The sequence below is a fragment of the Garra rufa genome, chromosome 22 (assembly GCF_049309525.1).
Source record: "Garra rufa chromosome 22, GarRuf1.0, whole genome shotgun sequence".
Taxonomy (NCBI): domain Eukaryota; kingdom Metazoa; phylum Chordata; class Actinopteri; order Cypriniformes; family Cyprinidae; genus Garra; species Garra rufa.
The window spans coordinates 7485371-7499702 of record NC_133382.1 but is presented as its reverse complement, the minus strand read 5'-3'; the positions used below and the strand labels follow the sequence as shown (position 1 = coordinate 7499702).

Genomic DNA, 14332 nt, shown 5'->3' with positions numbered 1-14332 from the left:
GTCTTCAGTTGGCTTATTCAGCATGTTCATCTGAGCACTCCCACATCTACCAATAAGGAAGCAATGATGCATCCAACACAAATTAGCTAAACGAGTTTCAGGTCAGCAGCTATTGAAGTCTCCTATACAGAGGAAGCGAGAGGCACTGGATGTGCTTTTCTGGGCCCCTCAGCATGAGCTTCTGATCTGTAAGGATTATAGAACTGCAGCTGAAGATGTTCAGGTCACCATGAAATGTATTTTGCTCAGGTCATTGTGGTCAGGTCACAGTCTCACACAGAGAGACTTATGACTGTTGGCATGAAGTCTGGTCCATATTGAAGCCTATTCTGGCCAAGAAAAGCTCACAGACTGAAGAACTAATGCTTAAACCTGGTAAACTTTAGAAAATCCAGTCATTATTCATTAAGAGCTTTCATTATTGAACTGGCTACTTCACTATTTCGCTTCAGCTACTTGGCTACTTCGGCAACACATTTTAGTTTTCAGGCAGAATAGTAAAAATCTACACAGTAAAAAAAAAAAAAGTTTTCTAGGCTACAGGAACTTTTAAGTCACAAATACTAATAGATGTAAATTATTTAAAACTTTACATAAACACCCATGTTTGACAGACAGAAAAAGTTAGTTTTCTATGGAAGCCTCTTTCCACCACTGAATAAAAAGTAAAAAAGATTATTTTTTTATTGTACAGTTCTGACTTTATTTATTAGAATTTTTCTCAGAATTGTGAGAACTCGCAATTGCTTTTAACAAACTCTATTTTTCTTGAAAATGCAAGTTTATATCTTGCAATTGTGACTTTTTGCCTAAATATAAACTTGTAATAAAGTAAGATTTTGAGGGGAAAAAAGAATGATGCACTCAGAATTGAGAGTCTTTATCTCACAATTCTGACTCAATAACTCACAATTACAAGTTTATATTTGGCAATTCTGAGTTTATATCATGCAATTCTGAGAAAAAAAAAATTAAGAATTGTGTGATAAACTAGCAATTACATGTTATAAAGTCAGAATTGCAAGACAAATTCGTAAATTCTGAGAAAAAGTCAGGATTTTGAGTTTGTCTTGCAATTTAGACTTTAACTCGCATTATTGTTTTATTCATGCAATTCTGACTTTATTTCTCAAAATGAGTCTCAATTCAATTCTGACTTTATGACTCACAATTGCAAGTTTATATCACACTATTCTGACTTTATAACTCGTAATTATTATGACTGAAAAAGTCAGAATAGTGAGTTTATATTATGCAATTCTAAAAAAAAGTCTGAATTGTGAGTTTATATCTTGCAGTTCTGACTTCATAACTCACAATTGCCATTTACACCACTGAATAAAAAGTAAAAAAGGGAATTGCAACTTTTTTTCTTGCAATGGTGTTTACTTAATAAAAACTCGCAATTCTGACATTGTTTTCTCAAAACTGTTTTTCTGACTTCCTTTCGCAATTTTGACTTTAAAACTTGCAATTGTGTGTTTTCATAACACAATTCTGAGTTTATTTGTCAGAATTACGAGTTTATATCTCACAGTTCTGAGAAAAAAATAATTGTGAGTTTGTATTACGTAATTAATTTACGTAATTAATTTTTTATTCAGTGGCGAAAACGGGCTTCCATAGTCAGATAATTTGAAAAAAAAAAGGTAGATTTATTTGTGATTATTGATATTTGTTTGCTTTCAGAAACAAAGATAGTAAAGTTTTCATAGTCCCGTAAAACTAAATGTAATGGCTACCAAAATTATCAATTCAGTGGCTGAATTAGTGAACAAACAAATTCAAATTGACAAAATAAATAGTGTTATTTTGTACGATTTTCAAGAGAATAGTTGAGAGAAAATAAAAATAAATTATTAGACAAACCTTCATAAACGTGAAAATTATTAATTAATTAATTTACAAAATAGGGCCATTATTAAAGAACTAAATGGACAAACGACCATTGATAACCATGGAGAAATCCCTTATTGTAATTATATTACATTTAACATTTTATGCACTGACAAAATATACATATAAAAAAAAATTGTTGGCATGATGCTTATATGATAATTCAGATGCATTTGTTGTAGAGGATTTCCTTCAGAATATATGGAGGTGTTTTCGTTGAAGCCTGTTTTTAATGGTTGCTGATGGCGTATTTGATGATAGACGTCTTTTCCTCCATGACTCTTCCACTAATAGTGGCTGGTGCCGCTCTCACAGGATGTTTGCCTGCTGGAGATGCTATTGACAGATGTGACTGTTTGTATAGACACACACCTGAGAGACACAACAGCAGCTCTCAAGTGATGAAGGATGTTGCAAGTCGCTAATCAACATTGAGACTAGAGAATCTTTTTGATCTGGTCATAAAAGAACTACTGTCCTTTCCTGTAAATATTCAAGCAAGGTTCTTTCAATATTATTAACAAACATTCTTCCAGCAATGGTAATAGTAAGTTTGTTAAAAGTTCTCTGGTCTTTAATAATGTTTTCAGTTTCTTGCTTAGTAGTGGTACTATTTAACTTTTTTCTGATTTATGAAGAGTTGAATGGCAGTAATGTTGATAGATGCTTCATAATGAGGTTGTGACTCTTCTGCTCGGAGTAGTAATTATGCCATTTACAAACCACTAAATAGATTAAGGACTTTGTTCCCGGCTTGTATTGTCAAATTCAATATGCCATCAGAGTGGTTGTATTACCCTGTTTACAGTATTTGTACTGAAATGATCTGAATGAATCTGGTCAGCGGGGAACTTCACTGAATAATCCAATCACTAATAATCTAATCCATTGAGCAATCTATTTATAGAAAAGAATCGACATCAGAGAAGGAGCCCTGGCGTGACTGTGCTTTTTAGTCTTGTCTGACTCTTGTTGTGCCGGTAAATTTGTCTTCCATCAGGGCTGTTTATGTTTATTTAAATATATATTTTTTAATGTGTAAAATGTAAAAGCAAATATACAAAGATATAAAATAATGCATTGCAAATAGGTAAAAAATTTAAGGACTATAGGTGCAAAAATGGTCTAAATTTGCATAAAATATGATTTCTTGCTATTTCATTTTGACATGTTCTGACATGCGATGTGTGAATAAACTGATATCAGCTCAATCATATTTCCAGACGGGCGTAAAGATCACTGATCCACCTCGATCAGTCGTCTGTCCTTCATGTTATACAGGTTAAAGTGAGCATAACTGTGGCGGAATCAGTGATTTTGAGGCATGCAGGTTGTTTGGGTGTTCAGTCTCAAACAATATGTCTGAGTATCTGCTCGGATTACTTTAGAAAGAATCATTATGAGCCTAAAATTGCATTCTTAAATGCACATTACACTAACAGCACATGCATCAGTATTTCTGACAATACTCCAACCTGCTGATATTTCACCCCAGTTGCTACTAAAAACAAACCTAACATTGTCCTACTAGCAAACAGCTTTACATTGGGCCTGTAAGTCTCACTATATTGTAAAGCTGAAGCTTGTCACAGTGTTGCCCGTTCTTAATGTCAGTCTCACGGTTCACTAAACACCCCTGCTCTCAGATTAGCATAGCATGACATGCCCTAATTCCTCAAAGCATTACTGGGACAAACTGAGGTCATGTTTTGTGTTTCACTTTTCCACAGACTGCTGTGGATAATGGCGAAACTCAAAGGAGTTTCCATTGATGTTGCCTGTTGGACGATTCCTTTAAAGGGAACTCTTGGTATTAAAGGGGTCATTGGATGCAAAACTCACTTTTACATGTTGTTTGAACATTAATGTGTGTTGGCAATTTGTGTACACAACCACCCTACAATGATAAAAATCCACCCAGTGGTATTTTTTTAATCTTTAAAAATAATATCCCCTTTTTAAAATCAGGTCATTCTCAGCTTCTTGTCGGTGTGACGACACACTGACAGAGGCCGCTCCCACAATAGTTGATTGACATGAGCACTTTACCTTAGACCCGCCCTCACCGAGCTGAAACAATCCGACTCCGACCGCCATTATGTCGACTCAGGTGCAGAGGAAGACAAGAATGTGTCAGATTGAGCGATTGAGGTGTTCTGTTAACATAAGTGAATAATTATAATATAAGTGAATATTATAAAAGGCAAGCAAATATGGCATTTAACATAAAATAGTGTTTAAAAAACACAAGGCAACCAATTGCATTCAGCATACATTTTTAGCGTATTTCTTGAATGCAGTCTTTACTGAAACTCATTCAACCTCCTACAGGGAGAGAAAGATTGCAGTAAGACTAAAAACTTAAAAATATGACAACTAGTATATGGTTATGGTCGCTATTATGGTGTTTCTCATGTTATTTAACTGCAATTACATTATAACTGTATATTATCTAACGATAAACTATAACACGCTTCATAAAATACCACTACTGGCCAGTTTTTTTGAGAGGTTAACTGATGCGTTAAAATGTAAAAAAATTAGTAAGTTCTTCAATTTACCAGGGACTCTGCTTGAGAAACGCTGAAATTAACGGGCTTCTATGGAGGAACTATTGGTTGTTTGGAACTATTGGTCGCTCCATGACACGAGTTAACTTCCGTATTCTTCAGTACCTATGGAAGCCTATGGGAGTTTCTAAACGTCTCTGCATCCAACTGCAGAGAGGGGCGGGGCGAGCAGAGCTCATTAGCATTTAAAGGAACATGCAACAGAAAAGGTTGCTCTAAAAAGGGCTGATTTTGACAAGGTATTTAAGTGTTTTTTACACTACCATTGAGAAATTTTAACCAGAGTATGTTATAGACTTAAGACCCTAAAGAATCATATCAACTTAGAAAATAAGCCTCCAATGACCCTTTTAAGACTTGTATGGCTTAATAAGACATGGCCATTATTTTGATGACGTGAAATGGTTGCACTCGGTGAGCTACTGGCGCTACCTCTTTATTTGTTATAGGATTACGAATGCTTTTGTTAATGGCATCTAGCATTTCTTGTCTCTGCCGTTTGTAAGCTTTACTGCAAGCCTCAAAGGCATCAGGGCTGAAGTGGAGAGAACAAAGATATGGGTATTTAGGAATTTGGGACATGGGTGCACAGGCATCTGTCATCATTTTCTCCTCTTTCTATCACTAGGAAAGCAGTAAAGACTGGTTGTGAAAAAATATCAACAGGTAATGCCATTAGCTCAGCGAGTGCAACCATTTTACGCCATTGAAATAATGGCACCCCATAGTCCAAAATATGTGTAAAATGTTGTGGATTTTTAAATAACATAAATTATTCATGTGCTTTCTACTACATATTTCAGTAAGAGACATATATATATATATATACATTATATTAAGCCATACAAGTCTTAATACCCAGGGTTTCCTACAAAGCTATAGTTCACCCAAAATTAGCATCCTGGACTTTCTTTGTTCTAGGAAACACAACAAAAAAGAAGACATTCTGCAAAATGTAACTTCTTTTGTCCACAAAATGACAATAAGGATCATTATTTTAACCCCCAAAGTTAAAATCATACAGATTTAAACGTGTTCAAGTGCTTTGTTGTCAGGAAAAGAAGGAATCATGGACAACAGCAGGTTCATTCTTTCCTATTTCTTGGTGACTGAGTATGAGGAAAATGTAAAACAGCATTACGTATGAGTTGTGCAATATTTCACGGAAGCTTTTATGCTTTTTTTAATGTTTTTTTTTTTTAAGTAGAGGAACCAAATATACAGGGAGTGTTCAGGAAACCTGTGAGAAAACAGTCATTATTATTGCCCTTTGGTTTGGTATTACTAATGACACAGAAATTATGCACTTCACTTTTAGTCATAGGTCTGTGTTAGTTCTTCATTGCATCTTATTTCTCATTGCTGTCCATGAGAAACAAGAGAGATATTAAAGCTATCTCTTTTTTTGTATGGGAAAAGTCATCTCACCCTTCGCTCTTTCTCGCACACATTTAGGCACACACACATTGCTGTGATGCCCATATCTGCGATTGTCTCCTGCCCTGGGAGTGTCTGTGGAATCTCAGATAAAGCTGGTAGTGAGTGATCTTGAAAGCCAAGGCCTCTCTCGTTCACAGGACAAGATCAGACTCTACTGCTGTCTGCTGTAAACCCAAACTATGATTCTTACTGTTACTGTGGTACTAAAGTACAGTTTTGGTCTCATGTGTGTTCAAGGTACCTCAAAGATATACAATAGTTAAAAAAAAAACTTTTTGGTACTTTTTTTGTTGGTGATATGGTCTGTTAGTACTGACTATAGTTAGTGAGTATAGTTAAGAATTGTTTAAATAATATTAACATTTTCACCCAAAAATGACAATTCTGTCAACATTTACTCAACCTAATGTCATTCCGAACCTGTTGAACTTACTCTCTTCTTGTTTTACAATCTAGTCCAATAAAGTTCGGACCCAACATTTTTCAAAATATATTCTTTAGTGTTCATAATCAAAAGTTAAACAGGTTTGCAATGACATGAAGGTAAGTAACGTATTTTCATTTTTGGGTGAACAAACTATCCCTTTAAGATATGTAAAGAATAATGTAACCGGAGCTTATCAGGTCAAGCATTGTCTGTTTGTTTTGGCTACACAGGGTTGCCAGGTTTTCACAACAAAATCTGCTGAATTGCTTCTCAAAACTTATCCAAAACTAGTCTAATCATGTTCTGGGGGTAAATATCACATTAGTGGGGTCGCTTCAACCCACGGAGTTGAAAACAACCAAACGGAAACTATAGAAAAGTAGCCCAAAAATGTTCTTTTCACACTATTATGAGAAAAACAGATCTGAGTCACATGTTAGCAAAAAATCAGATTTGTGCCACATTTACCTGCAGTGTAAATGTAGTCTTAAGGCAAACCGTTCAGACTGCGGTCGTGTTGCAAAACATCTGACTTGTCTTGTATTTAGTACCACATATGGAAGTGGCACTAATCGGAATTGAAAAGATCAGATTCCATGTGGTTTGTGCTGTTCACACTGTCACATGTAAGCACTGGACTCAAACCCAAGTTTAGTGGTGTACCGGGTACGCTAACGAGCAAGTTTACTATGTCACGAAAGCCAAACACAGAACTAGTTTTGTGATGCAAATGTCAAAATATGTTAGTTTACAAATCATGCACTTCCATAAAAGTGTTGTGTTATCATAGCATTGTGTGAGAAGAAGTGTCTATTGATCGATCTGCTCCAGTTGTGTTAAAAGGGATAAAAGTTTTTGGTGTTTTACTACCACTATTGTTAAATTCAGCTGGAAACTGCAATTAATTGTATGTATGGGTACATTTTGGGATTTTTGCCTGAGCGTAGGCAGTGTAGCTAGTCGGCACAGCTTTTCTGACTGTGTTCTGTGTTTCTGAGAGTGATTCTCCCACTCCTCTGTGGTTTACTCTGTGTAAACACTAATGTAAGCAGCAGGCTATCGGTGCTAGTATGAGACAGGTACTCTTAGTTTAGGGAGGAGAGTCATTCCTGCAAAAACCACTGACAAATATTAGTCATGACTGGTTTGTTTCAGCACTCTCACCTGTGAAAAATTCCTGTAATGCCATTTTACTCTGGGGGTCTTGTCTGAACATGAGTAAACTCCACTCTTTTAAGACCCACACCCCATTATGGTGGCTGTGTTCATTATATGAGTGATACTCAGAATGCATTTTCTTCTACTAACATCTACTAAAAGATCACCCTACACTACTACTGCATTTCTAACTAATGTTTTAGCAAAGAACAATCTCAAACAGTAGATACAGCACCTAATTTTGTCTAAGAAAAGCTTTGTCCTCTGCTATCAGTGAGGAATGGGCTCGAGTTTAACAACTCTGCAAGTCCAAACTGTTCTTGCTAAGATCACTACGCTGACACCTGGTGATAGAGCGTGTCCCCAGGGCTCAGAAATAGCTCCCCTGTCTCTCATGACATCATTCACACGCTCTCAGAGCTCTCAGAAGCTGAATTTCTTCGCTTCAAGGGCTAAGATGTTGTGGTTTGCATTGCAACATACCCAGTGTCAGACTAACTAATTTTAATTCAAAAAGCATCCTGAGATGATTTTCGTGAACTTTTTCAGTTCCTCTTTCTTCTGTCTATCAAAGCAATCGCTAAGTTTTAGCTTCAGTACGTTTTCACTGTTTACTATGTACACCAAATCTCCCTTCTGTGACGCCATCTGCCTGTGAAGACCAAAGCAGCACATGACTCTGAAGCCTTAAGTCATGTGACAACATGACTTTATCAAACACAATTAATAAATGTACATTCAGTTGCACATAAATTTGCTTTTTTCTATATAAGGGTCTAAAACAGGTGCAGTTCTAGTATGTTATTAGATCAGATTCCATGCCTGCAGGTGCTTGGTTACAGGATGTGTCTGCCACTCTATTGAATCGCTTTACCCTCAACTTATTTTCATGTGCAAGAGGGAGGAGAGAAAATAAAAGGATAAACTGTCTTCTCATTTTAGTTCTGGGCTAGTTTGCTTTCTCTTATCCTCTTTTCTTTTATTCTTTTTCTGTACTAAGACCATACACACTTTTTATGTACGCACAGTGCTTTGGGTGCTGTATTTTATCAATTTGTTTCTCATTGAGATCCAAATCAGGAGCTAAATTAAACATCATGTCACTTTTGTTTATTCAGAAGTAATTCTTTTAATACCAGAGGTTGTACACACTACTTTCTTTCCAAGAAGCACTTGAGATTTGGCACTCATGTCAAGTAGCTTTCTCATGTGGGTTTTCATCACCCACAATTAATTTATTCCATAACCGAATAAAATGAAAAAAAGTGATAAGGAATTGTGAGACCATGTTGAACACATTTACATGCACATAATTTCCAGCTAAGGTCCATATATTCTTGTTAAAAGTTGCATTGAAATGAAAGTAGCGACAGATGTTTTCTTTTGTATTGTGACATATATTTAAAGGCTTAATGTAAAAGAAAAAATGTAGTTGTTGATTGGATGTTGAGATGATTGGAGAAGTCCTGCATACACCATTAGAGAGAAATCCGCCCTTTTAACTGGAAAACAGGACATTTTAAAACTTTACGGCCTGGTTTCACAGACGCTTTATCTTAAGCCAGGTCTAGGCATTGGTTAAATTAACACATTTAAGCAGCTTTTTTAAAAATGTCTTAGAAGAAAACATTACAGGTGTGCATCTTGAGACAATGGCACTGACATATTTTAAAATACATCAGAGCAAGATATTTTCAGTTAAGACAACCCCAACTGACATTTTAATCTGGGACAAGCCTTAAAGGAACACGCCACTTTTTTTGGAAATAGGCTCATTCTCCAACTCGCCCTGAGTTAATAAGTTAAGTTTTATCGTTTTGAAATCCATTCAGCCGTTCTCCTGTTCTGGCGATATCACTTTTAGCATAGCTTAGCATCATTGAATCCTATTAGACCAATAGCATTGCGTTCAAAAATGCCCATCGAGTTTCGATATTTGTCCCATTTAAAACTTAACTCTTCTGTAGTTATGTTGTGTATTGAAACCGGCGGAAAATGTAAAGCTGTGATTTTCTAGGCCGATAAGATTAGGAACTACACTCCCATTCCGGCGTAATAGTCAAAGAAGTTTGCTGCCGTAACATGGCTGAAGCAGGCGCAGTAATATCACGCAGCACATGTGCAAATGCTAACCTAGCTGGGAACTAATTTCAGGCGCTGCGTGATATTACTCCACCTGCTGCATCCATAATACTGCAGCAAACTTCCTTGACTACTACGCCGGAATGGGTATTAGTATAACGGTATTAGTACACTATATAAGTACAGAAGAATCAAGTTTTAAATAGGAAAAATATCGAAACTCGTTGGTCATTTTTGAATGCGATGCTATTGGTCTAATAGGATTATATGATATGATCTATGCTAAGCTATGCTAAAAGTGATATCGCCAGAACAGGAGAACAGCTGAATGGATTTCAAAATGGTAAAACTCAACTTATTAACTCGGGAGGAGTTGGAGAATGAGCCTATTTCCAAAAAAAGTGGAGTGTTCCTTTAAAGAATTAGTTCACTTTCATAACAACAATGCACAGATAATGTACTCACCCCCTTGTCATCCAAGATGTTCATGTCTTTCTTTCCTCAGTCGTGAAGAAATTATGTTTTTTTGAGGAAAACATTTCAGGATTTCTCTCTTTATAATGTATATGGATGGCGCCCCGAAGTTTGAACTTCCGAAATGCAGTTTAAATGCAGCTTCAAAAGGCTCTAAACTATCCCAGCCGAGGAGGAAGGGTCTTATCTAGCGAAGCGATCGGTTATTTTCGAAACAAAATGACAATTTATATACTTTTTAACCTCAAATGCTTGTCTTGTCTCATCTCTGCGCAGCACATTCAAAGTGTGTGTGATTCGGGTAAATACAGTTAGGGTATGTCTAAAAACTCCCATCTCATTTTCTTACCTAACTTCAAAATCGTCTTAGATCGCTGCAAAAGTACCAACATAGTGTTTACAAAGTGAACATACAAAGAAACTCAAACGCCCTTAATAAAAAAAAAAAGGTAAAAACCGCATTGTAGGACGATTTTGACATTGAAGACATAAACGAGATGGGAGTTTTTAGACGTACCCTAACTGCATTTACCCGAATCACACACACTTTGAATGTGCTGCGCAGAGATGAGACAAGACTAGCATTTGAGGTTAAAAAGTATATAAATTGTCAATTTGTTTTGAAAATAACCGATCGTTTCGCTATATAAGACCCTTCCTCCTCAGCCTTTTGAAGCTGCATTTAAACTGCATTTAAACTGCATTTCGGAAGTTCAAACTTCGGGGCTCCATCCATATCCATTATAAAGAGAGAAATCCTGAAATGTTTTCCTCAAAAAAAAAAACATAATTTCTTTACGACTGAGGAAAGAAAAACATGAACATCTTGGATGACAAGGGGGTGAGTACATTATCTGTGCATTGTTGTTATGAAAGTGAACTAATCCTTTAAGCCTTGTCTGTGAAACCGGGGGTATGATTTTTTTTTTTTTTATATATATATAAATGAAACTTATGCACTGGTGAATTGTTAACAATGTAATATGCATTCCAAAAATAGATAAATTTTCATTTCATGCTGATTTGTATTCTGCAAAAATGTAATTCTGTTGATCTGAGTATTTCATTGAGTGTTTTCTGTTCTTCTGTAGGCTCTTAGTTGGAGCGCCCCAAGAAAAAGCCCATGCCCAACTCAGCAAACTCAACATTAATGAAACCGGAGCTGTGTATTACTGTCCCATCACTGTCGACCAGCATGACTGCATTAGGATGGACCTTATCAGTCCACGTAGGTATTCATATGACTTGAAGGGATAAGTCACTCTTATGTCGTTCCAAACCCGCAAGACCTTTGTTGATTTTTGGAACACAAATTAAGATATTTCTGATGAAATCTGAGAGCTTTCTGAATCTCTATAGACAGCAAAGGTCTTTCTACAGTCAAGGCACAGAAGGGTAATGACATCATTAAAATAATACATGTGACATCAGTGGTTCAACCCCTACAAGAATACTTTTTGTGCGCAAAAAAAAAAAAAAAAAAGCCTAGCGACATTTTTGTGTGCAAAGAAATTAATGGACAGAAAATTTCTTTGCACACAAAAACTATTTTCATAGCTTGGAGGCTTTGAAAGCTCTCAGATATAATCAAAAATATCTGTATTTGTGTTCCGAAGCTGAAAGATGGTCTTACAGGTTTGGAACAAAATGATGGTGAATAATTAATGACAGAATTTTCATTTTCATTTTGCTTAATGCAGATTAAGACTTTTTATCTTACACATTTTTATTCTTAATATTGTTTTATGAATGTATAGATGCTTTTTTTTTTTTTTTTTCTTAACAAGACAAAAATACAGATTAAGAAATATAATTTTGCATACATATTTGAATCTTGGACGGTGTTGTGATTTATAAAATAGACTTCTGTTTAAACGTTTGGAGTAGTTATGGTTTTTCATATGTTTTTAAAGTCTCTTATGCTCACCAAGGCTAATATCTTTGATCGTGAATACAAAACAGTAATATTTTAAAATATTAAGTTTTCAGCATTATTACTCCAGTTTTTAGTGTCACATGATCGTTTAGAAATCATTCTGATATGCTGATTTGCCACTCAATGAACATTTCTTATTATTAATATTAAAAACAGTTATGTTACTTCTTACTATTTCTATACTATTTTGATAGAAAACAAAGATACGCTTTTTCAGGAATCTTTGATGAACAAGTAAATACAACTATTTTATAACATCTTAAATGTTGTTAAAGTGTCTATGCTGAATAAAAGTATTAAAGGAATAGTTCACCCATAAATGAAAATTGGATGTTTATCTGCTTACTGTCATTATATGACTGACAGACTGCAACGGTTTGAGTTAAAAATCTTTGTTTGTGTTCTACTGAAGAAACAAAGTCACCTACATCTTTGATGCCCTGGGGGTAAGCAGATAAACCTCCAATTTTCATTTCTGGGTGAACTATCCCTTTAATTTCTCTGAGAAAACAATCTTACTAGCAGTGTAGATGGTTTATTTATGATATTCTTTTAGCTTTAAAAGCTTAACATCATTCTTTCTAACATTAGGACTAAGGCAGACGCATTCAGTTCACAGATTACACAATGTGTCTCACATCTGCTCAGACAGTCTTATCTATTTCCTAAAATTACCTGCTCCTGTTTTAGACATAAGTGAAAGTTAAAACAAGCCTCAATACAGCAACCATAAAATCCACCTGTCTGAGTGCTGTCTCACTCCATGTTATTCAAAAGACATTCACATTTCTAGTCTGCCTTACTCCCTCCTCTATCAGGTCGGCACGACTGGCTCATGTTGCAGCCAGCTATTTGCCTCAGAATTAACATGATACATTCAGGACAGGAAGCGTCTGAGTCTGTGCAGCCTAAAAGTTACTTTGAGGCAATACAGAGCTAGTCTACTCTGGTTTACAGCATTTTAGGAAAACAGTAGCACCTGCTTAGCTTTTTAGCTTTAGTACTTTCTGTCGAATAAAGTATACTAAAAATACCTTAACACACCTGCAACCACAAATTTTAGCACTTTAGCACTAGCTGATAGCAACTTTTCTCCAGCAAATTCAAAATAAAAATGTATTAAAGCAAATCTGATATATATATATATGGAAGCCTGTTTCCACCACTGAATACAAAAATGTAATTGTGGCTTTTTATCTCACAATTCTGACTTTTTTTCTAGCAATTGCAAGTTTATCTCTGAAACAAAAAAGAAAAATTGTGAGAATTGTGAGATATAAACTTCCAAATTTGACTTTTTTTCTCAGATTTGCAAGAGTTATAAACTCATAATTCTGAGAATTAAACTCAGAATTCTGGCTTCTATATCTCGCAAATCTGACTTTATAACACGCAATTGCAAGTTATTAAATCAGAATTGTGAGATGTAAACTCACAATGTCTTTTTTCCCTTAAAACTGGACTTTATAACTCACAATTGTGAGTTTATATCTCACAATTCTGAGAGAAAAAGTCAGAATTGTAAGATATAAACTCGCAAATTTCGCTGAGAATTGTTTAATATAAACTAGAAATTGTGAGTTATACACTCGTAATTCTAAGAATTAAAGTTGCAATTCTGAAAAATAAAGTCAGAATTGTGAGTTACAAAGTCCAGTTTTGAGGGAAAAAAGACATTCTGAGTTTATATCTCACAATTCTGATTTAATAACTTGCAATTGCGTGTTATAAAGTCAGAATTCTGAAAAGATCGGAATTTTTTCCCTCAAAATTGGACTTTATAACTTGCAATTGGGAGTTTATGTCTCACAATTCTAAGAGAAAAGGTCAGAATTGCAAGATATAAACTCGCAAATTTCTGCAACTTATACACTCGTAATTCTAAGAATCAAACTAGCAAATCTGACTTTTTGTCTCTTATAATTGGAAGATAAAAACTTACAATAATACTTTTTTCACAGATGTGAGTTTGTATCTCAAAATGTCTCTCAGAATTGAGATATACTCACATTTGTGAAATAAAGTTAATAATTGCGAGTTTTTATCTCACAATTCTGACTTTATTTCTCAAAATTGTGAGTGTATATCATGCAATTCTGAGAAAAAAGGCAGAATTGTGAGATATAAACTCGCAATTCTGAGAACATCGGAATGTATTTTTTCCCTCAAAACTGGACTTTTATAAAAAGTTATACAAGATATAAACTCGCAATTGGGAGTTATAAAGTCAGAATTATAAGAGATAAACTCGCAAATCGGACTTTTTTCTCAGAATTGCCTGATATAAACTCGCAATTGCTCATAATTCTAATACACTTGTAATTCTGAGAATTAAAGTTGCAATTCTGG

The 14332-nt window shown here is 35.2% G+C and overlaps 1 protein-coding gene across 1 annotated transcript in view; it reads left to right on the top strand.

The window, feature by feature from the left end:
• itga3b (integrin, alpha 3b) overlaps positions 1 to 14332 on the top strand; it is a 56514-nt gene that overhangs the window by 11070 nt on the left and 31112 nt on the right. The window contains exon 2 of the mRNA XM_073827828.1: positions 11139 to 11275. Within this exon, the coding sequence (XP_073683929.1) occupies positions 11139 to 11275 (137 nt within the window). The remainder of the gene's footprint in view (positions 1 to 11138; positions 11276 to 14332) is intronic.